This window comes from Lagopus leucura, unplaced genomic scaffold, assembly GCF_019238085.1.
Source record: "Lagopus leucura isolate 7727_CA_CO unplaced genomic scaffold, USGS_WTPT01 Super-Scaffold_100024, whole genome shotgun sequence".
In the NCBI taxonomy this organism is placed as follows: Eukaryota; Metazoa; Chordata; class Aves; order Galliformes; family Phasianidae; genus Lagopus; species Lagopus leucura.
Window position 1 is genome coordinate 3,086,791 of NW_024962276.1, and position 24,172 is coordinate 3,110,962.

Here is a 24,172-nt window from a genome sequence, read left to right on the forward strand (position 1 = left end):
ACATTGATACACTTGGTAACTCAACTGTTTTCAGAAACCTGTAGTTATGTTTGGTGTAACTGAATAGCTTCCTCATGGGAACAGACTTGTGCACTGTTTCAGTGCCTTCAGCATCCAGACAATAGCTGATACTGATTGCCTTTTGAAAGGTTGTCTGAAGCTGTTGGTGGGAAATCGCTTGCCCGCTCTCTGGCTACCCTTTCTCATTTATCAAATAGTTGGGACTGCAGAATCCCAGCACTGTGGTGCTGTTCTCTCCCTGAAGAAAGAATTGGGAATGTTACTTCTCTATTGAGTAGCAGAGGCCCTGCTGTCTGTTCTTCCTTTCCCTTTTCTATAATGTATCTATGGAGCTAACACTGACAGAAGGTAATTTTATTTTCTTTTTTTACTTTTAGCAAGTTCGGCAGTGTTCTGTGCTTTGTCTTACTGAATGAAACATACAGTTTGTAACTGATGGATCTGTGAACTCCACAGAACAGTTCAACACTTCCATTTTTCTTATTTGCTCTCTGGAAGAGCTGCTGGTTTGTTCCTTGTTGGTCTTCAAACAGCTGCATGGAAGACCTAGTCACTCCACAAAGCTATCGGTTCTACTTTTTGTGAATTATTTGAATACAAGAGAACGTTTGGCTTACCTAGGATAGTTTGTGATTCCACACAACCCAGAGATTTCAAAAGATGCAGGTGTTGCTGATGCTCAGTAAGGCAGGTAAGATTTTGGTGCCACGCATCCAGCTTGCAGAAGGCTTCTGGCAGGCACAAAGGAGCCTATTCAGTATTTCTGAGGTCACTGTCGGCTTTTAGGTTTTGCCCCGTACATAATAGAACTTGATTTTTAATGTCCTTTCCATGCTGTGATTGAGGGGACATCTGCCATGATGCTGAACGATAGCACTAGCAATGTGACTGACTTCAAGGTAAGAAAATGACTGAAGAGACACAGCATGTGCAAGCAGTGCCAAAACACTCGTTGGACAACCACATGAACTGTCATTGTACAGCATTTTCATGTGTTCTGAGATCTTGTGTGTTCCCTGTTTTATGTAGCCTGTCATTTCCAAACAGCTGCAGGGGCTCAGCACTCAACAGTGGAGTGCAGGAGCACGCGTTGGTTTGTCACCGAGCTGTGAGGAAGGAGATGGGGCGCGTTTCACAGTGCCGTGCTGTATGAAGACACGGATGGGGGCTCTCCATCTTGCTTCAGGAGGTGGAACGTGGTAGGAGGCAGGGCAACTTTTCAGAGGCCGCTAAATGGTGAAGCGATGAGGAAATTACGTGATTGAAAACAATACTGTAGGTACTGTGTTAAAATATGTATGTGAAAACCGCTCTCCAGAGCGACATCGCTGCCGTGTCGGGCAGGCCTGGGGCGGGGCTCTGCTCGCTCCCTGCCTGAGGGCGGAGCCGCCGCGATAAAGCGGCGCGGGCTGCCGCCGAGAGCGGGCGGCGGCCGAAGCGGGAGGTGCAGCGCCGCTCTCGCGAGAACACCGTGCTCAGCTCGGCTAGGCGGCGCGGGCGGTGGCTCTCGCGAGAGTCGAGGCGCCGGACCCAACATGGCGGAAGGTAAGGGGGGGAGCCCGGGCGAGCGGTCGGGCGGGGCCGCGGTCGCCGGGCGCGGCGGCAGCGCTGCCGGCTGGGTGGCCCTCGGCGCTCGTGGGGGGCCGGGGGCAGCCTCTGTGCGGGGCTGACTGTGCGGTACTCTGCCCGCCGAGGGTGGGGTGGGGTAGCATTGCATAGGGCGGGCTGCCTGCTTGCCTGCCCCTGAGGTGAATGTGAAATGGCGGGGGGGGGGCTGCTACGGTTTGGGAGGGCCTGTGAGGGCCCGTCCGGTGCGGGGCTCTGTGGGGAGGTGCGGCCCGGGGAGCTCGGTGGAGAGAGCCCGGTGCTGCCGGGGCAGGGTTGGGGATCGCCGAGGCGCTGTGCTGCAGATCCTGCACTGCGCTGCTGGGACCCTTCTGGCACGGTTGGGCTGCACCTGCAGGATCCCTGAGCCGCACTCGTGTGGTTTGGAGGCTCTCAGTTATAGCCTTCTAAAACTTAAACGGAGGTGATGTGATTTGCAATCTGCTCGGATCTCTACAGTGCTGTTCCTGTAAGACAGAAGCTTCCTCTTTTCCTCCCTGGAGGAAATTGAATCGGCAGGCTGTGCTGAAATGGCCTAAATTACAGGCACAGCAGAATCTCTAACTTCCAGCCTTAAAGCACCGCCTTCAGCTTCCGAACTCCAGCTCTCAGGCAGTAATAGAATTTCCAAACCATTTGTTAAAGATTAACTAGATATGGCACGTACAGATCTAGTGTGCATCAGCTGAGGAGATGCTGCAGTCAGGCTTGTGTAGTAAATCCTTACAACAACATTTTAACTTCAGCACACACGTCGTAATAACACAGTTCTGTGCTTAGCTGACCCGCCTCTGATAGGTAGTAAATGTCAAAGATGTCTGTAGGTGATGAAACTTCTGTGCCAGGACACTCAAGGGTCTGGTTCAAGATCCTGTACTGCCAAGCAGTGCTGTGTTTGGAACAAGTCCTGTTTCAGGCATTCGTACACCTCAAAGACTCTTCCCTAATTCAAACAATTCTCTGATGTTTTGGCTGAAGAAAGCATACAACCCCTGAGTGAGCCAGTGTGAATGTGGGCAAGAAGCTGGAGTTGAAGCCCTTCCTGCTCAATTCCTCATGAGGCCCGGATGGAGGGTTTTATTTTGTCTCTTCAGATAAAGTACTCACATTCAGTATCTTTTTTAAACAGTTTTGGGTTAATGCTACTATGTGGTCAGCTGAGAAATGAAGGGAGCTTGTCGAATTGTGGCCAGCTGATCAGAAACCAACTGCTTTTTCTCATGGAGGTGATGTCTCTGCATAAATCCCAAATTAGATTTATCCAAACCTCACAAAGACAAGCGTAAAGCTTGCTTTTGTGTCCTTGTAAGAGTCATACCAGAGGATAGTAGGGGACATGCAGGTATGAGATTAATGCTTGAGTTTAGAGCAGCTGGAAGTACAGCAGTATTTTTGGAATGGTTGTCACAGTAAAGACACAGTAAAGGGGGCAAAATTGAGGAGGAACAAGGAGCAGTAATGTGAACAGCTGTGAGGAGGAGGGGGCACAGTGGAGCAGTGGATATGAAGGACCTTACTCTAGGGAAGAAGATAATGCTTTTTTTCTGTAATATTCCTCTTGAACACAGTTGGAAAGAAGAAAAACTTACCCATATTGTTCTTGAAGGGCGGGGTGGACAGTGCAGCGGGTTCCACTAGGCCCTCCCTTTAGTTTTTGGTACATGCTATCTGCTCCTTCAGTTGCCACTTGCCTCCCTTCTTATCTCTTTGGGTTCAGCTATCACAGTTGTTCTTTAGACTTCCTTGTGCTATGCTGTATGAGAAAAGGGCACTGGTTCCTTGTGAAGTCGTCTTTGAAATTGATAAGGGCCTTACACTTCTGCCAGTTAGTGAGGTGTTAGTGCATCTGCCAGGAATCTGTTAACAATTACTGCTGTTGTTCTCTTGCCCAGCCATCTGTTAACTCTAGGTATCAGGTGTGAGCTGAGGAGTTGCTGTGTGTGCACCAAACCCAGGCATCCTGTTTGTAGGTGTAAGTGGATTCACATTTAGCCAGAGCCCTTCATGCAAGTAAAGCTGTTCCTCAGTGTCTTGATGCAAGGATCTTCATTACTGTACAGTTACTGCACAAATAAGTATGTACGTGTGTATAACCAAGATGTTATAATTGCAATATAATCAAAAGAGTAAGGCAAAAGCAAACAAGGATCGCAAAAGAGAATAAGTAGAAGAGCTTACCCTTGGGTTGAGCTCACTAGAAGATACCAAAAGAGGAGGATCTCCAGAAGAGATCCTTCCCCTCTGGTAGCCAGCTCTTAAATAGGTCCAGGAGGGGTGCAGCCTGGCTCCACCCCTTCCGGCAGCACAGGTGAATTGCCTTCAGCTGTGCTCCTCTGGCTGACTCAAGGCTCACCTCAGGTGATTAATCAGAGGTTCAGGCCATGACTCAGCAGTTCCCATACATACGTGTATATTTGGGTAGGTGAATATTCTAGCTTTATGCTGGTGATAATAGGTGCTCTGTAAAAGGGCTTGTCAGCCTTGAGGGCCAGTGGTCATTTTACATTGATTCTAAGTGTTCACTTCCCCTGAGATTTGAGGACTATAAATAGCAAAGCTGGAGTTGTGGTGCCATTAGCTTAGACAGAGGTGATACTTCTGTGTGAGCATGTGTATAACCAATGAATATAGAGATGTTATAATTATGAGATAAACAAGCAGGTTATTATACCAAAAGGAGAATAGATAGAGCGCCTACCCTTGTCCTGGACTTGCTGTAGAACTCCAAAGGAGGGATCTCCAGAAGAGATCCTTCCCTACTGGTAGTCAGCTCTTAAATGGCTCTAGGAGAGGTGCAGCAGGCTCTACCCTTCCAGCAGCACAGGTGAATTGCCTTCACTGTGCTCCCAGGGCTGACTCAGTGCTCAGTCAGAGGTTCAGGCCATGATTCAGCAGTTCCCATACAGTGTGTGCTCCTTTCAGAGTGGCAGTGCAGCATGGGCTCCTTAAATGAGCAGTGCATCGGGAAGCTTTAAGGCAGTTCTGCACTGTGCAGCCAGTGAGGTGACTTTGGTACAGTGAGAGGATTTGAGGAGTTCCTTTCTGGTGCTGATTCTTTATTCCCATATTCTCACTCTCATTGGTTGCCTTGAAGATGTAGTTATTATTTAAGGTTGCCTATGCTGTGAGGTACAGCAGGCAGCTTCTTGGTCCTAGCTCTGGGTTGGTGTGACACCTGAGAATTTCAGTGTACCAACAGCACTGCTCCTGCTCTAGTTTCTGCAGCAGTTCTTTGAGGTATCTTTCAGTGGGGGCTCTCAGCTTGTATCAGATGCTGTTTTCCCCATTGTGGCAGTTGGGTTTGCTTTGTGCCACCCTGGGCAGCTTCCCTGTGAATCACTCAGCAGTTGCTCCAGAGAAATGCCCTGCTAGTTCTGGGAGCACTGGAGCTGTGCTGTCTTCAGTAGATGAACAGAGCAGTGCTTCAGGCTCCTTTGAGGGCTGGTGTGCTGTTGCTTGCAGTTCTGGAACTGTAGTGTATTTCAACACAATAAGCATCCCAGAGGAGGTGAGATTGATTAGCTGTTAAAGGAGGAAGCTAAATAAATGGCTTTTCAAGGAAGTACACTGCTGAACTTGCTTAAGTAGTGTTAACTGAAGAGTAAAACAGGGTAAATTACCTCCTGTTTATCCATTAGAGTTTAGTTAAAAGACTTCTGAGGGAGTATTTGCTACAGCAGCCCGCAAGAAGGAAGACTAAATGAGGCTTTCATCTGCAGCTGAGCAGGAGGAGGATGCTCTGCCCGGATGGCTGGAGCACAGCCAAGGCCAGCCGTGCTGCTGATCTTTGCACCAGAAGCAGAAAGAAAACACTGGTCGTAGAGCTCAGTTCCTCATTGTTTGTAGTAGTGTCTTACATTCAGTAAATATTTGAGGAAAACTTGTTGAACAGTGAATTCCTTTCTAGCAGGGAAGAATCTTGTAATAACTTTCCCAGTGAAAATTTGGTTACTGTCCAAATTTCTCCTCCCTGCCCCCTTCTTGTTGCAGGATTGACTTTGGATGTAGATTTTACTTAGGAATTTGTCTGATTGATGTGGGTTCTTACAGGCGGGTAATAATCAGTGAACCACAGTGACAGCAGTGTGCAGTTTGTGCAGGTAGGTTGGGCACTCTGGGTAGATATGGGACTGTCAGCAACTGCTGCAATGCTCACTGTGCTCAACACAGCTGCTGTGAAGGCAGTCAGCATCACAGCTGAACTGAGCTAATTGCTAACTGCTGCTGAGAGGCTTTGTCCTCCACTCCTCTGTAAATGACACGGTCGTGGACTTGGATGGCTGTGGAAAGCTTGTGTTGGGTAGGATTTGGGAGCTTTGGTCGTGAGTAGCTTTTATCACTGCATTCTGGTGATTTCTCCCCCCTGCCAAACGTGCCTGAAGCCAGCAATGATCTGAACTGTTCAGTATGGGGATGTGATGGAAGAGCTTTACTGCAAAGACGCCTGGTAAAATTGTGTGCAGCGCTTATGGGGCGAGTTACACTGAGATGCCAAATGAAGATGTGCAGTGTTTCAGCCTTGAGTAACGCTGTGTGCCTCTGCAGAGGAGGTGGCCAAGCTGGAAAAGCACCTGATGCTTCTCCGCCAGGAGTATGTGAAGCTGCAGAAGAAACTGGCTGATACGGAGAGGAGATGCAATCTTCTGGCTGCCCAGGCTAACCAGGACAACGCCAGCGACACTTTCATCAGCAGACTTCTTGCCATTGTAGCTGAGCTCTATCAGCAGGAGCAGTACAGGTAGGAGACTTCCCTTTGAGGAAGGGGAGATGACTGAAAGGTTTGACTGTCAAGGCACAATAGCATGCTGGTAAAATATGATGCTTGTTAGGTAGTGTAAGTCAGAGTGGAATTGTTTCTTCTTTAAATCTAAAATCCTGGTCAGAAATAAAGGTGTAGAATAGTAATTGAAAAAGAATGCAAGTCATAAGATAAGCTTTAAGATCTTTGTGCTTTGTACTTCACAGTGGTGTTTTGGTTTAGAAAGTTGTCTGGAAGATGCAGCTACGCAGTCAGAGCATTTAGAAACTAGAGAACTTGAAAATCAACAGAGCATGTACTTTCTAGCTGCAAAGGATAACCTGTGGTTAAAGGGGTCAGTGCAAATTAAAGTGTTCTTGACAGCTGCTCTCCTAGGAGCTGGGGGTTCTTGGAGTGTGCCTTGTCCACAAGACTGCTGTCAAACTTCATCTGTTCTGTTGCTGGTCTTGCCTGCAACCTTTGGTGCTTAGCTGACTGTACTGCTGTGGACATTGCAACCTAAATATTTAACTGCGGGATTTCTGGCTTTTCCAGTCTACTACAGTACTTCCTTAGTAGTTTACTGTGAGGCAGTTAACCTTTCATGACTCATTCACTGTATTTCTACATAGAAAAATGTCATGGTGATCTGGTCAACTCCATGACAAAAAAATAAAAATTGGGTTATTTGTCACAATGCTGCATTTAAGCAAATGTGTTTTGGTATCTCAAACAAGCTGAACCTAAATGTGCACACAGGGATGGATACTATGGAGTTGCTTAATCTGTTCATATCCAAGCATAGGGAAAGCCTGCTTTATCCATGTCTGTGCTTTTTTTTCCCCCTCTCATCAGTGATCTGAAGATAAAAGTTCGGGACAAGCATATCAGCGCTCACAAATTCGTCTTAGCAGCACGCAGCGATGCTTGGAGTCTGGCCAACCTCGCCTCAACAGAGGAGCTGGATCTGTCAGGTCAGTTACTGCTCAGTGATACGGGATGCTTCGGTTGTCTTTAGGGTGGCTGGTGAAAGAGTCTGCTGGAAAAAAGGTTACCCTTGTACTTTTTGGTTGGGCTACAACTGTCTGCAAAAAGGGATGTTCAGTCGATTGATAATGAAGCTCTGTTGAAACAGGGAGGCAGGCTTGTGAGCTTGATGCTAGTGCTGGTTAAATCAATAACTTGCCTTCTTTGTCTTTAATGAACAGGGGTTGAGAATGGTGGCCTGTTTGTCTTTTCTAGAATCAACTAAACGTAATGAAAAGCAAATCTGTATGGAGGAGCTTGACTTCTTCCTTTCAAGGACAGGGCTTTTTTGAGGTAGTGTGCATAATTTTCTGAAGTGTGTAATGGAAACACCTTGCTTCTTGTTAACAGTGTGTGTGGAGGAAATGAGTACCAGTTTTCATCTCTTGCAGAAGTGATGTGCTTTGGTGTTTTGATACCTTTACAAGATAGGCTGAGAGAAATGACATGTTCTGAAAGACTGTCTTGTACAAGATGTTTTATTCTACTGTTGCTGTTTCTTGCACATTCTTACACTGAGCAGAGTTTCTGCAGGTTGGGCCTTTTGACAGATTTTCTGTACTTAGCAGTATAGAGGAGTTTTGCACAATTAATTTGTGAGCAGTAAAAATGGGTATGAAGTTAGGCAGGTTTGCAGGCTTGCATGTTGAATACCAAGCATTGGCTTCACTGTCTGTGCTAAATCTTACCCTGAGTCCTAAATGCTGACAAACTGGAAAGAACCAAGTCACAGCAAGCCAGCTTGTGAGACAGCTTGTGGCAGGCTTTGCTGAAAAAGGATTTCAGGATCTTTCTGCAGCTGCAATAGAACAGAGGCCAAGAAGTCTTTAAATTGAGTGATTTACTCCCAGAGAGCTGTGTGCTGCTGGTGGCTTTGTTGCAAGTCTTTAAATGGTAGTCATTGCATTTCTAGCTCTGTGTTCTCACTGATCTGAGAACCTCAAATGTAGTTGTGTGGTTTTGCATGTTTAGCAATGCAGACACTTCCTATAACAGAATCATACTTAATACTATTGACTACATAGAACAAACAAGAAAACTTTGGTACGTAGCACAGGGATTTGGTTATCAAGTAGATGGAACAAGCTACAAACAGTTCCTCAAAAACTGTGTCAAGTTTTCTAAAGAAATCCTTTCTAAAAGAACTGTCAAGGTGGCTTAAATCCTGATTTCAAAGTACAGGCAGCGTGTAAAACTCAGTGCTTTTAGACTTCTTCTGTTTGTTCTGCAGACTACAAGAGCTAAGCATACATTCTCCTGTTGGGAGGGAGAATATGTACCCTTTTCTCTGCCAGGGCAGAGCTGATATTACAGTTCAAGTAGACTTACCTGGTTATTTCAGGTTAGGCCAGAGGTGCTTGCCTTGCTGAAACCCCTTGTTCCTTAGGAGATGCTCTGTGTGCTGTGTCTGGTGCTCTGCTACCCAGCTGGTGCAGCTGTGTAAAGGTGTTTTAGGATGGGTCTTTCAGTGCCTCAAATATGTTCATCTTCTATTTAAAAGAAAAATACAAAGCAAAAAACCAACTGTTGAAGGGGCTAATGTTGCTTTTCTAAATGATGGGGTTTTTGTGTTGGTTTTGGTGTTCTATTTTTTTTGCAGTTGATCTGATCTCTTGTTACATAGAAATCCTCATCTATGTATCCTTGGAATCAATTGCTGCAGTATTTCTGAGCTTCTGGCTGTTGGGTTTGCATCTGTGTTTCTCTTTTCCAGGGAAAAGAGGTTTTTGCTGTGTTTAAGAACACACAGGCTTGGAATCAGTATTTAGAAACTCCTGAAGTCTAACCACTTTGTTAAATTAGCTTCCCCCTGTCTTAGAAACTTACTTCTACATTACTGTTATTATTATTACTATTATATTACTATTATCTTAGTAATACTATGTAAGCAACTGTATTGAAGTGCAGCAGTCCATAATACAGACAGCTATAAAACAAGGGGGAGGATTCTTACAGTGGAGAGGGGATTTGGGCGTGGAAATGTCAGTGTGGATTTGTCCCTCTGAAGTCTTTGCTCCTCTATGGCCATTTCTCATCCCTCCACGTGATGTTCATACAGCAGATACTGGGAGATGCTGCAGGGAGCCCTGTAGCCTTCGCAGTGTTCCATTGGAAGAAGGATTTTCCTGCTTGGTGCCAGCATTGGCTTTAACTTCCATCCAGTCTTGTCTCTTTGTTCTGACATTGTAGCAAGCTAAAGCAGTACAATTTCAATGAGACTTTTTTCCTGATAGCTGTGACTTTAACAGTCAGAGGAATCAAAACTGCTTGAATAGGTGATTGTTCTTTAACTATTTTATTAATCCCTGTTGCTCCCTGCACCAGATGCTGACCCAGAGGTAACCATGGCAATGCTGCGCTGGATCTACACAGATGAACTCGAGCTAAGAGAAGATGATATCTTTTTGACAGAGCTCATGAAACTAGCTAATAAATTTCAGCTCCAGCTGCTTAGGGAAAGGTGAGTCTTGGTAAATGCAGTCATTATCCTTGAACTCTTTATCTTCGTTTGAATAGGAATAGGTTGACAGCTGCTAGCAGTTGGATACAGCTTTGGTTTCTTTCGAAGACTTGAGGTTTTCAGTTATGCAGCATGACGTTCAGCTGATCACAGGAAAAGGAGCTTTGTGCTATCCTTACACTGTAGCTGTTTCTCCTCACGGCTCTAATGTTTACTTTCCAGTTCTTCTTCCAGCCAAACTGATAACCCTAATTTGGCAATGAGAGAAAGTGGAGAGCAGCATGTTAATAACAAGCTCTGGAGAGCTGTAAGAGAAGAAATATTAAAATGCTAGGAAGAATCAATGACAGGTAGTGTGCAGTATGAAGCAGAATGGCTTGGGTTGAAAGGGGGGCCTCAAAGAGCATCCATTTCTAGCCCCCTGCTATGGGTAGGGTTGCCAACCACTAAATCAGGCACCAGATCAGATTGCACAGAGCCCCATCCAGCCTGGCCTTCAGCACCTCCAAGGATGGGGCACCCACAGCTCTCTGAGCAGCAGTGCCAGTGCCTCACTGCCCTCTGCGTGAATAATTTCCCCTAACATGTAAACTGCATCTCCACTCTTTTAGTTTAAAGCCATTTCACCTTGTCCTATCGCTGTCAGACCATGTAAAAAGTTGCTCTCCCTCCTGTTTGTAAACTCTGTTCTGGAAGGTTGCAGTGAGGTCTCTCCAGAGCCTTTTCTTCTCCAGATTGAACAAGCCCAGCTCCCTCAACCTTTGTTCACAAGAGAGATGCTCCAGCCTCTGATCATCTCTGTGGCACTCCAGCAGTGCCTCATTATTCTTGGGCTGATTTATATAATTCTAGAAGGGGGTGGCTTGCTGTCTTGAAAGCATGAGAGTGCTCTTACCCACTTGGTTAGTGAAAAGGCTGAGTGTATGAAATGAAACCTCCTTGGGTTTTGTGCAACCTGAAGCTTTGAATTCGGTTAAAGATGAAGACAATGATAATCTTTTGTCCAGGAGGTGGCTGAGGCTGCAGCAGTGCTTAGCATTCTTGCTGACATTTAATTGTCTCTCAGTGAAGCAAACTAAATTGGTATTAGTGCTTTTAACAAGTGTTTGACATCTGTTGGGCCAATGCTAAAAATGTCTTCAGGCTTTAGTACCTAAGTAGTTCTCAGCTGTTGCCTTGTCGGAGGTGTGTGGTGACAGGGAGAAAGCTGCAGTACAGTACGCTACTGGTAATTTGTAAATGTATTTGAAAACATCTATCAATACTTACCTTCAGGTGCAGCCTAGATTGGAATCACTAGAATACTTACCTTAAAGTTCAGTTTGAGGTACTTGAGTTCTCTTCCTACACTCAGCTACTGCCTTCAAACTGTGAAGATAATCTGATGGATCTACTATTAAACCTCATCCATTCACCAAACAAATAGTTGTATTTGGCAGGCCGGTTTCTACCTTCAGTGCAAGAGCTGCTTGTGTGATGCTGTAGTACTTAGGAAGTAGGCAAGGTGTTCAGGAAGCTCAGCCTGTTCAATTGGGAGAACTGTGCTATTTTTCTTCACTGTCAGGTTCCTCCAGTGTATTGTTATGGGAACTCAGCTTAGACAGGCTGCTTCCTAAATAAGAACCTACTCTTCAGGAGCTGTCTTACAGAGCTTATGGTTAAAGAACGTTTATGCCAGGCGTTGTACTGACATCCAAGAGAAGAGTATCTAGAGCCCCGTAACAGCTTGAGGGGCTGCTTACTGAATGGCTTTTTTTCCATTTTGACAGATGTGAAAAAGGAGTCATGTCACTAGTTAATGTCAGGAACTGCATTCGTTTCTACCAGACTGCTGAGGAGCTGAATGCTAGCACTCTTCTGAATTATTGTGCAGAAATAATTGCTAGTCACTGGGTAAGTACTGATAGAAGGAAGCAAGAGGAAAAATATTGATAAGCGTAGAAATGTAAGCTGTGGAACTTTACTGTCTAACCTCAGGAATGTGTCTTTGTATACTGCCATTTAAGCACCTCAGTTGGGATGGGGATTTCATGGATTTCTGGTACCTTTTGGTGACCAAGGCATCTGTTATCCTGAGCTTTATATGCTTTGCAAGGCAGCGTTGTTACATGTGAGTGGTTTGATGCAGGAATAACTTTTCCTTTCCTCCTCTTTTTCAGTTACCTTTATTCCATGCTGCTTTTGGCAGTACACTGCGTAGTATTTTATACAATATTAAATCATAATTGTTTGAAACAATGTATGTGAAATGGCTCTTCCTCCAAGACTGTCTCTGGAGATGATGTTCATTTCACTCTCGGTGTGAATGTGTTGGTGGGGCAATGGGGAAATAGCCTGTAGTCTGATGAGTTGTTCTGTTCGTTGGAAGTACTTTGCCATGAAAAGTCTCTTAGTTTTCTAAACATGGCACAAACCAAAGAGGTTCTGATAGGCAAAGGAGTTGTATTATAAAATATTGACTGAGCTGTTCAGAGGTTCATCCATAGTTGGTCTCTGTCTAGACGGGGTCACGAATCCCAGCCTTGCTTTTACTCCTAAAAATAATCCTTGTAAGTAAGAGTCAAGCCAGAGAAGAGTTTACTTTCTCTAATGGGAGGAGCAGCAAGTGATCCTGCAGCTGACTTGGAAGTTTCACTTGCTCTGATATTTTGAGGAAATCGTGATTGCTTGTGTAAAGTCTTAGTCCTGAAAATAAGTCTTCTGGTCAACAGCAGACTGGTGCACGAAGGCTTAGGTATCTTAATCTAAAATGTGCTGTGCAGACCTGTATCTGAACCTGCAGGTCAGCCACTGTAACTCCTTCTTTAGCTTCTGGCTGGTAACTTTTGACACTGCTCTGCCTAAAGATGAGGTTATTTCTGTTTAGTCAAATATGCACTGACTCAAACCAAAGGTGGTCTTCTAAAGTTTTGTGTAGCTTCATTCAGGCACAAACCTTCTGTGGAGATGTTGTTCTTCAGTAGGGTGGTTTTGTTTTTACAGAAAGGCTTATTGATGACCTGTGATTTAAGTCTAGATAGAGAGTTAGTTTAGGAGCTAGGTGTTTATCTACTGTAGTGAATGGTAAACTGCTTGTTTTCTCTGCCTGTAGACAACAGGGATGGAAAACACCTCACTGTAACAGATCTTGAAACTAAAATGTAAGACTTCCTCAGTGTTTCTTCGTAGCCTTAACAGGCTCTCTTGGATTGTTCCTGCTTGTTGTAATGTCATGCATGTTATCAAAACAGTGCCATTAACTGAGCTTGCGTTGTGAACCTGATAATAACATTATGCAGTGTGCTGCTTATAAACAAAACAAAAGCATTGCTCAGCCTTTGCTTTTTTGTTATTCTAGGATGACTTGCGGAAAGAAGACTTCAGTAGCATGAGTGCTCAGTTGTTGTATAAAATGTTCAAGTCAAAGACAGAATATCCTTTGCATAAAGCTATTAAAGTTGAGAGAGAAGATGTAGTCTTCTTGTATCTTATCGAAATGGATTCACAGGTACAGTGAGACTAACTTACTGCCTTCAAAAATGTCACGTTTTAAATAACTAGTTTCTAACTGCTGGTCTGAACACTATCTGTTTTTGTAACTAATTCTCCTTATTTGCATGTTTATTACCACAGCTGCTTTTATGTCTGTAATAGTCATTGAGTGATAAAAGCTCCCTGAAGACATAATTAAGAAGTGATTTATGACAGTCTGTCGCATGCAAGATGTTTTAAATAAAATGCATTGCTTGGTAAACTTTGCTGCTTCGTGGCAGTTCCTGTGTAAGATGTGCTTACCTAAGTGCATCACTAGCATTTGGCTTTAGAGGTGAAGGTCTGCCATTACAGTAGCTGGAATTGGCTGTTGAAATATTAGGTTGAGCTTTTGTTGTAACTTTGTAACTGAAGTCGACCAACTGAATTTGTGTTATAGCTTCCTGGGAAGCTCAATGAATTGGATCAGAATGGAGATCTTGCTTTGGATTTAGCCCTCTCCCAAAGACTGGAGAGCATTGCAACTACGCTGGTCAACTACAAGGCTGATGTAGATAGGGCAGACAGAAGAGGCTGGAGTCTGTTACATAAAGCCATCCAAAGAGGTAAGAAAACAGGATATGAAGCTTCTAACTTGCAGTAGTTGTAGTGTGAAGTATAGATTCTAAGATCTGTTCCTGTCTCATTCCATGTTTGACAACCATAGTTAGAAAGCTGTAGTCACAGATAAACATCGTCCTATCTATTTTTGTTGAAACTAAAAAACTAACACACTGGTGAAATAAATTGTATGACATCAAGAAGCAATCTAGTAAAGTATTTTCTGCTGAAGGAAGAAACATAGGATAGGGCTCTGTTGTGTCAATCTGCAATGTCTTTTTGATGTACGGTCTCATCAAGCATGGACAACCTAGGTAAAAAATGAAGTTTAAGTCTTCTAGATCTGTTTTGAATGTTGCATCTGCTTCTTACTGATCACAGTTAACAGCAAGTACCTGGGGAAAGATGTGGAGCAGAGGGAGATGCTGTGCCAATCTAAATATCTACAAAGTTCCAGCAGATAGTAGGATGGTTATCAGTAGAGCCCAAGTACAACTATGTGATTACGTTAAGCTGTTCTTCTACTAGTGTAGAAAATGCATCTTAGAAGAACTGGAGCACAATAGGACTGCACTGCTATGGCTGCTGTGCTCTGAAGGCTTTGGAGAAGCAGCATCTTGGCTTATGGCCAAAGTCTGGTAAAAAAAAAAAATCTGTAGCAAGCACCCCGTGCTGCTGGCTGATACAGGGCTGTCGTTGGCAGCTCTGTCTGTCTGAGAAAGCCAAGCACAACAGGAACCCTACTGAGGACTGGACCTCACAGGTGTTGTGGTGCTACAAATAATTAAAACCATAAATCTCTTCCTAAGAGTCTGAAAGAACTTGCTACTTGAAGTAATTGGGGTTTTGTGAGCTCAGTGCAGCTCACAGTTTCTTTCTTTAATCTCTTATGTAACTAAATGGTTGCTGGTGTCAGATCCTGTGAATAAAGTTTCTGGAGCAGGATGTCTAAGCATAGGTCAGTGTTGTGGCTGCAGCACAATAAAGCACTGACAAAATTACAGCAGGCTGTTCTTCACACTTTGTGTGCATTTGTATTTGTTTCATTTCTGATGTCTGCTTTCAGTCTAAGCTAGAGCTCTGAGAATGAACAGCTGTTTTTCAGTAACAAGCTTCAGTAAGATGATCACAGCTAACAGCCATGCTCTGGAAAAGGAACTAAGGCAAATCTTCTGGACTTGCCACGTGATTCTTACTTCTGATCACTGAGGAGTGGGGGAACGTCAGATAAGGAAGTGGAGTGGTGGTGTGTGAATGGAATTTCTTATTTTTTTTTTAGTGCTGGAGATGATACAGCAGTACATATTACTTTTTCAGGCCAGCAGGTTTCTGTATTCACTTTTGCTGTCAGGATGGGCAACTTGTGAGTAAATGCCTTCAAGCCAGTGTTTGGAACAAGGGAAGCTAATAATATGCTGAAAGCATTCTCTACATGTTGTTTTAAGTCCAAGGCCTTGTGCACAAAAGTGGGCCTCAGTTCTGACTTCTGAGGAGAGATTTCTAGGACTGTCATGTGTGAGGAGTCCTGACTACTGAAGCCACTGCTTCATGTGTAATGGGGTTCACACTTTTAAGGGCAAAGGCTGCATGACTGCTTGTTTGTGTAGCAGTACTGAACAGATAGTGACCAACTTCAGCATTCTTCTGCCTGTCCTGGAATAGTATCATTCATTCAAAAAATACATCTAGTCCTCAGCTTGCCTAGCTGAGCATTAAAGCAGCAATGGATTTGTCTTGATACAGACTCCAGCAAACTTAGTATGGCCATACCGAGTGAACAGGTGTGTGAACTTGAGTCTTCTGTAACCTCAGGGCAAAACACAAAGGAAAGAGGTTGTTACAAAATCTGAATCTTGGTTTTGCAGTCAGGTGTTCCTGAAGTTAGCTGTGGTAAGGCATTCTAAGAGCAGACCATTCTAGTGCTATCATTGTATGATACAGAAGGAAGGAACATGCATCTGTTTTTCTTGATATCTATAAAATGTACGATTTCCATTGCATTTTTTCATGACAGGAGATAAATTTGCTGCAAACTTTCTCATTAAGAATGGTGCCCGTGTGAATGCTGCTACACTGGGAGACCAGGAGACTCCTCTGCACCTTGTGGCATCATACAGCCCTAAGAAGCATTCACCTGATGTCATGGCAGAGATGGCACAGATAGCGGAATCTCTCCTACAGGCAGGAGCCAATCCAAATATGCAAGACAGCAAAGGAAGGTAAATACTGGGTGGAGTCAAGTCTGCTAACAGTTTAATTATCTATTAAACTAGTAGTGATTATCTAAATACAGTACACTGGGAACCTTCCCATGTCAGCAAAGCAAAGATAACAGTGGAAGCAGGAAAGGTGAGGTTGTTACTTCAATTTGAGACCTACGCTCAAAGCAGAAAGATGTTTCAGGTTGGATAGTGCACTGTCATGATCGATTTCCCTATAGGAAGCTGGGGTGAATTGACCTCTGGAACAGCTGGCTAACAGTTGTTTGCCTTTATTGGATCACTGAACAGTAAACCAAGTGAAGTAAGATGACAGCATTCCTAAAAAGCTGCTTCTTTGAAGTTCTGTCAGCAAAACTGAAATTATCTCAAAAAGCCAACGTTTTCAGTGTATTTACTTGATGTATAGAGTCTCTACACTGCCTTAGAGGTTAAGTTGGTATGATAAACATCAGTAAAATGGTGTAGAAGCTTCAGGGTGTATTAGCTGTTCAATTTGGCTATGCTTTTGTGGTCTTTCTTTTAAGGTTACTTATTGTGCTAATGTAAAGAGTTGCTTACTCCTAAATCAATTGGAACCATATCCTCTAAAAGGGCAGCTCGCTCTTTCTCTCCAGATGTATGTGAGCCCTTCCCTGGAGAGCACAGGTGATGGTTGGCCCTGTCAGTCTGTTGGGGGATGTTGAGAAGCGCGGGCAAAATCTTAAGTGCCTCACTTGCTGATGTAAGTGTGCTTTGCTCCATTTGCAGGACCCCATTACACATGTCAATTGTGGTCAGAAATGAACCTGTGTTCAGTCAGCTTCTCCAGTGCAAACAGTAAGTTCCACTTAAGTGTAAAATACACTGAGTACCTACTTGAATGAAAGCATGAGAACTGGTTTAACAGCTCTTCTGGGCCTTTTTTGAATTACAGTAAGTCTAGCAATAGGCTGGGGATGCAGAAGCGTGAGGGCTTTGCCCAAACTGAGAGGCTAGAAGCCAAGCAAATTTGTTCAACTGTAAAGAAATAAGCAGTATCTCAGTGTTTTTCTAAGAGAGCTAGAGGAAATAACGTACCAGTGTCTTAGTTTGTAGTGGAATCAAAAGGAATAATAATGTATTTGGACATTTTTAAGAGCTTCATTTTCAGCTTAGATTCTACTTAAAGTAAGTGACTTCATAGGATGAGAAAACAGGATCTTAATCTGACTCAGTTTCCTCCATAGCTGAGTTTACAGTTCTTGTACATGACTAGAAAGAAGTCTTGCCTGTTTGATAAAGTTTGTGACAACCTGGATCTAGCAAGACCACATTTCTCATCAGATTAATGAGCTTAAACTTTGTAGTTATTAGAAGATATCTTGCTTGTTTCAGAGTATTTACAAATTCTACTGTACTTCAGTTACTCCAGAGGTTTTTTTTTTAAGTGAGCAGAAATTGTCAGTGAGGAATTGGATAAATGAGAACAGCACTTCTGACAGTTGAAATTTAAGCTTCATTGGGGCTCGCTTTAAGGCATAAGTTGGGGAACATTAACTCTTATTTTTAGACTAGACTTGGAGCTGAAGGATCATGAGGGAAGCACAGCTCTGTGGCTTGCAGTTCAGTATATCACTGTATCATCTGATCAATCTGTAAACCCTTTTGAGGATGCACCTGTTGTAAATGGAACTTCGTTTGATGAGAACAGTTTTGCAGCAAGGTTGATCCAACGAGGCAGCAATACAGATGCTCCAGACACAGTAACAGGTAAAATATAAGTTTGTATTTCTGCATGGAAGGAAGGCTTGTAGGTTAATTGTGGTCCAAACTACTCTAGCCTATCCAAAAATTCAAAGAGTCTGGGGGACCTGAATGAACTTTCAGCAGTTCTTGCTATGATATGAATGTGTGGGTAGGTGATAGTAGCTGCGTCCGAGCTGGGACACTGAGTCCTAAACTGAGCTTGACGTGGAGGAAGTGGCAATGTTTGACTCTTTGCCAAGCCCTAACATCCTCTTTACAGTTTCAAAATGTGTAACAACTAAATGGCAGTGCACATGACAGTCCAGCACTTCGAGGGAATGATTAATAGGTAGGATTTCCCTTGTTGGCTGCAGTTCTAACATGGTAAAGTAGTGAGAAGGGTTCTAGCTCCTTTTTAGTATCAAGGTATGGTTGAGACAGTATTCTCACAGTGTTCATGGTTTTTCCTTAGGGAACTGCTTGCTTCAGAGGGCAGCTGGTGCAGGAAATGAGGCGGCTTCTCTCTTCCTAGCAACTCATGGAGCAAAAGTCAACCACCAAAACAAATGGGTAAACCAGAAAGACTTTCTGCAAATTTCCTTATCTCCCTTCAGAAATAATGTGGCAGAGTTCTCCTGTTGCTAACCCTAGCTTAAAGCAAGTTGGAACATCTGCTGAGCCTTCTGCAGTTTTTCAGATATTTACTAGTGATCAGGCAACTGTAATATAACAGTTGGTGCTGTTCTAGCAGACTGCTGGGTGTTAAGATGCTTTAACACTTCTTTTTATCCTTGTTGTGATCAAGTCCTTAATGTAAGTTAGCTCATGCAGCTGAATGTGCAGAGGAGCTTCAACTACCAGGACTTCAGTTTCTTTACACCCATATGTGGGACAGTAGTTTTAAAGCTCCTATTCTGTTTTTTCAAGCTGTTAACCCAGTCCCCTTTTTGTTAAAGGGGGAAACACCACTGCATACTGCCTGTAGGCATGGCCTGGCAAACTTGACAGCAGAACTTCTGCAACAAGGAGCCAATCCAAACATTCAGACTGCAGAAGTGGCACCTGGTCAAAAGGACGCATCTTCTCCAACAGCAGAGAACGTTTATCTGCAAACTCCCCTTCACATGGCTATTGCTTACAATCACCCAGATGTGGTATCAGTCATCCTGGAACAAAAAGGTAGTGTTCTTCTGGTTCAAACTGTGTTGCTGCTTTAGCATCAAGATGTTATCTTAACTGTGTTCTGGCAAGCTGCTGATCATAGAATCGTAGAATCTTAGAATTGCTCAGGTTGGAAGAGACCTTAAGTCCAACCACAACCATCCATACTGCCCTAACTAACCACCCACTGCTAAATCATGTCCCTGAGCACCACAACTGAACAGGTTTTAAACACATCCAGGGACCAAGCATTCTTTGTCTGTATCTTGTTTGTGTAGAGCAATTAATATTGGTTAAAGAATTTTGTGTCACCTCCTTGTTAGAACTAGAAAATGAACTTGTGCTAAATCTGTTACTGACCTCTCCAGATTTTCTGCTGTACATAATAGACTTGAACTAAGTTGTGTTCTGAGGGTACAGCTATGAGATCTTCATTCTCAGAGCTTTGTGTAAGCAGCTGCTTGGAAACAGAGATAATGAGGAAGGAGGTTCTCTTAGTCAGAAAGTTGGGTAGCTTTTAGTGTAAGTGTTAAATCAGGTGGCATTGTCACGGCAGTTGACAATGTTAGGTTGTCCCAGGCAGCATCAGCAGTCATGGAAACAAAGTAACTTGCTCAGGAAGACCTCCTACAAACTGAGTAAACTTCCTGCCCACTTTTGGGGATGTGGCTTAGCAGTGGATTTTTGGTATTAGGGGGGTGGTAGAACTTCATGACCTTAAAAAGATCTTTTCCAACCTAAATTATTCTGTGGTACTTGAGAGTGTGACACAGACACGCCTGCAGCCTAGTCTGCAATGGCAGGTCTCAAATACAAGAATGTTAACAATGATTCTTTTTTTTTCTTTTTTTCCAAGCTAATGCTCTTCATGCAACCAACAACTTGCAAATCATTCCTGATTTTAGTTTAAAGGACTCAAGAGACCAAACTGTGCTGGGATTGGCTCTTTGGACAGGTGTGTGCTTATGAAACAAGATGGAAATTCCCTATGGTAGAGAAGCTACAATGTGGACAAGATTATTTTGGGGACAAAACAGTCCTAAAACTGTTTATGGCCTGGCTTGTGCTGCTAATGAAAAGTTGTCAGGGAGAGCTTTGTTTAATTATTTAGCTTCTGAAATAATGTTCACAGCTGGCTTGCTGATTTCCATCCCGACAGCTTCATTTGTTCAGTAGGGGATAGCTTTTGGAGCCTCTTGCCTGAAACTGTACTGTTTTATGGAATTGTACCATTCTGAACTGCCAGTAATTTTTGTATGCGTTCAGCTTGTTGTCTTTTCATGCTTATTCCATGAAGGTCAGCATTATTGCATTAAGCAGCTTCTAGAACAAAGGGAAGATGAGATACTTTAGGTAGCTATGAGGTGTACTGGAACTTGGAATGCTGATTTAGGAGATGCTTTCTTCTGTGAAACATAGAGGGAATGGTTTGTAGAAAAACAGGTAGTGTTTGCGTCCTGATGACCCTTGAACTGTACTAGGATGGCTTGTGGATGCAATACCAAAAGCAAATGTGTTTGTTGAACGGAAGTCCAAGATAGTATGAAGAATTATGCCAGCTGTGGATGAGGATGTTACATTTAGATGGGCAGAAACAAACGGAAAATCTCTGCCATGTATCATTCCATGTTTTTTGTCTTTGTTATTCTTTGGAGAGCGAAGGCACAGTACTAATGATCTCTAACTGTTCAGGCATGCACACAATAGCAGCTCAGCTGCTTGGATCTGGAGCATCCATCAATGACACGATGTCAGACGGGCAGACTCTGCTCCATATGGCAATACAGAGACAGGATAGTAAGAGTGCACTCTTTCTGCTGGAGCATCAGGCAGATATAAACGTCAGGTAAGGTCTTCGCTGATGTAACACTGAACTGGATATTTAGGAGCAGGTGTAATGAGTGCCTTACTCATGAGTGAGAGCAGAGGAAGAGGTGCTGATCCAGTGTCTGTGGTCATGGTGACAGAGCTCAAAGGAACAACATGGGTTTGTGTCAGGGGAGGGTCAGGCTGGGTTGTTGGGAAAAGGTTCTTCACCGGTGAGTGGTGGACACAGGAACAGGCTCCTCAGGGCACCAGGTGCCAAGGCTGCCTGAGTTCAAGGAGCACGTGGACAGTGCTCTCAGACAGGGGGTTTGAATTTTGGATGTCCTGTGTGAAGCCAGGGGTTGGATTTGATTACTGCGAGATATTCTGTAATTCTATATAAAGGCTTGAAGCTGATTTCAGATGACTTATTTGGCCCTTCTTACAGCAGTTCTAGTTAAAGCTGAGGGTTTACATATGTGAGCATATGATCTAAATATAGCTCCATTAGTCAATACATCCTCTTGAGGCTACAGTGGGAGGTTCCGCCCTGATCCTAAGTAGAACATAACCCTCTGCAACAGAATGTCAAGTCCTAGAGACGTGGTACTGAGCTTCTGTAGTCTGTCTCTTTTGCCAGCTTGTTGGAGTGACGTGTTCTGTTATCTGAGCTGGTTAGATGTAGTCCCAGCAACAGGATTCACATAAAACTTGCCCACAGGTATCTGTAGACAAGCTGATACTATGACATTTATGTGCCCACGTGTGACTCACAGGCTGTCTTTGAAATTTGGCCAGCTACACCTCATGAGTGTCATTGGGACAAACTGCCTAATACAACTGTTCTAACTTCAGTGCCTTCTGAGTGTTTGGAGTGTTAAGGCAGTACAGATAAACCTGTTCCCTTCTGTGATAGTAGGCAAAGGGAACTCTGTTCAAACAGTGACTGTAATTAAGGCAATGAAGAGAACTCTGAGCTAAGAACACCACCGAGTCTCAAACTTCAGAAATCTGCATAGCTGCTGTGAAATATCTAATGTGGTGGGATTGCTTGACTGAGCACAGTCTTACTGCAGCAAGAATACACAAACGTTGGCAATAATTCTTATGTCTGTAAATTACTGTAGCAGAGATCATCAAATTCTTTAATGATGCAGTAACATGGTTTAAACTGCACCTATTTCAGAACACAGGATGGAGAGACTGCATTACAGCTGGCTATAAAAAACCAGCTCCCTCTTGTGGTTGATGCTATTTGTACCAGGGGAGCAGATATGTCTGTGCCAGATGAAAAAGGAAATCCTCCTTTGTGGCTTGCCTTAGAAAATAACCTGGAAGATATTGCGTCAACTCTGGTAAGACTGTTAGTTGTTAATTTAGCCTTGGTTCTGTGCATCTCGCTGGCAACGAAAGGCTCACAAACAGAAATTAAATCAAATGCATGCAATGGAGTTGTCCTATAATACATCACCTCTAGAGGTTGTTTTGTTTTTGTTTTTTTTTTTAATTTTAATTTCTTCTTGGAAAGTCTTTTATAAACACTGTAACCTCTGCAGCTGAATACCTCACTGATGCTATAATTAAAGAAAAAGAATAAGCTATCTTGATTCCTAATGCTGGAAGACAAGGTTCTGCTAAAAATATTAGCTTGTAGCATGCCTGGCTTGTATAATAATCATCTTCCTGGATAAAACCTTGTGTATTTGCTTTAAAGCATGTGGTACTTTTTATTGAATCTTATTTCTATCAAGAATGCCTTTTAAAGGCTTATCTTAACTGTTTTAAGACCAGATTCTATTCAGGTATAGTGATCCAGGAAGAAACTTGCTCAGAGATGTATGGAGGTTTGCTTAGTAAGTTTCTTCCTGGACCACCTATGGCTGCATAAAGGCTGGTCTTGGAAGGAGTAGAATTAAGTAGATTTTATTACGTTTTCTTCATAAGAAAGAGGGTTACTCAAAAAGTTTGTCTTTGATATCCAGTTATTGTCTGCTCAGTAGGGACAAGAACTTAAAAGCTGTGCTCTTTAGCTGCAAAATGCATCTTGCAGCTGTACTTGGCCACTTGTGCTGGCGTTGAGTAAGCATGCTTACAGAGCCAACACTTAAACTGCTTTTATATAACGCTGCAAATAGCTTGTAAAATGGTGTGGAACAAGTCTTACTGAAGTGCCACACTGCTCAAGTGGTGCTGTAGAAGGGAAATACAAATATCATGCATACAGTTCCACAAAAGAAAGCATTACCTTTCAGCTGTATAGCTGAATGTATTGCAAGAGAAGGAAGCAGACCAGACTTTTAAAGGCAGCTGCTGATGTTACTTGCGTTGGTTTTGGTGCTTTGAATTGGTCATGAGGAGACAGTGACTTCACTTTCTAGCAAGCTAAGAAGTGTCTGTTCAGAGTATTGTGAGTTAGTAGTATCTGAATTGTTAGTAAATGCTACCTAATGAAGTATCATGTAGTGGGCCAATAAAACATGAGGCTGGAAGACATTAAATAGCTTCATGAAATTGGATAATTGTCACAAGAACAGATAAGAGATCTCGAATTCTACCTCTGTGGGTAATATTTCAGAAACGTCAGTCGAGGACTGCGTGAAGTAGGAGTCTGCTGGAGGCAGAACAAACTTCACTGCCTTACTGTGCTTTTCCTTCCAGGTGAGACATGGCTGTGATTCAACCTGTTGGGGGTCAGGACCAAGTGGTTGCTTACAGACTCTTCTTCACAGAGCTATTGATGAAAACAGTGAACAAGTAGCGTGCTTTCTTATTCGCAGGTCAGAACTCCCTCCTAAAATAAAAGCTTTTGAATGTGCTTGTATGTGAATTGCTGATGAATTCATTGAATTCATTCAGTCAAGCTGAATGTGCTTGTTTCTTGTCATGAACTATTTTGAGTCAGTAACAGGTGTACACTTAATTAGACTTGTGATGAATAAGTGGTACTTAAGGGAGCCTTACTACTCTTAGAGACATATTTCTGTTATGTAAATTATTGTATTCTTGATGACAGAAGTCAGATTCAAACCAGAAGCTTGTCTTTACAAAAGATGCACCAGAAATACTAAATCAGCTCTTGTAGGAATCTTTCTTACTTCTGTTTGTCTGGGATAAATTTACTGACCATCTTGTGTTCTTCTTAGTGGCTGTGATGTGAATAGTCCCAGAAAGCCAGGTCCCAATGGAGAAGGAGAAGAAGAAGCTCATGATGGACAGACACCCCTACACCTGGCAGCCTGCTGGGGTCTAGAAGAAGTGATTCAGTGCCTTTTGGAGTTTGGTGCCAATGTCAATGCTCAGGTATGGATTAAAATGGTGCAGTTTCTTTTGAAGCTGATTCTTCTAAGGTTGGTGTAG

The 24,172-nt window shown here is 43.3% G+C and overlaps 1 protein-coding gene across 2 annotated transcripts in view; it reads left to right on the forward strand.

Moving 5' to 3' along the window:
- Window positions 1–1,505: 1,505 nt before the first annotated feature.
- The window catches only part of ANKFY1 (ankyrin repeat and FYVE domain containing 1), a 32,287-nt gene continuing 9,620 nt past the window's right edge, over window positions 1,506–24,172 (forward strand). For both annotated transcript variants that reach the window (XM_042879448.1, XM_042879449.1), the window contains exons 1-17: window positions 1,506–1,566; window positions 6,172–6,364; window positions 7,220–7,338; window positions 9,716–9,851; window positions 11,621–11,744; window positions 13,189–13,338; window positions 13,762–13,927; window positions 15,937–16,141; window positions 16,892–16,960; window positions 17,673–17,872; window positions 18,321–18,418; window positions 18,805–19,027; window positions 19,866–19,964; window positions 20,702–20,855; window positions 22,002–22,170; window positions 23,474–23,592; window positions 23,959–24,115. In XM_042879448.1, coding sequence (XP_042735382.1) covers window positions 1,557–1,566; window positions 6,172–6,364; window positions 7,220–7,338; window positions 9,716–9,851; window positions 11,621–11,744; window positions 13,189–13,338; window positions 13,762–13,927; window positions 15,937–16,141; window positions 16,892–16,960; window positions 17,673–17,872; window positions 18,321–18,418; window positions 18,805–19,027; window positions 19,866–19,964; window positions 20,702–20,855; window positions 22,002–22,170; window positions 23,474–23,592; window positions 23,959–24,115 — 2,391 coding nt within the window. In that variant the 5' untranslated portion in view covers window positions 1,506–1,556. The remainder of the gene's footprint in view (window positions 1,567–6,171; window positions 6,365–7,219; window positions 7,339–9,715; window positions 9,852–11,620; window positions 11,745–13,188; window positions 13,339–13,761; window positions 13,928–15,936; window positions 16,142–16,891; window positions 16,961–17,672; window positions 17,873–18,320; window positions 18,419–18,804; window positions 19,028–19,865; window positions 19,965–20,701; window positions 20,856–22,001; window positions 22,171–23,473; window positions 23,593–23,958; window positions 24,116–24,172) is intronic.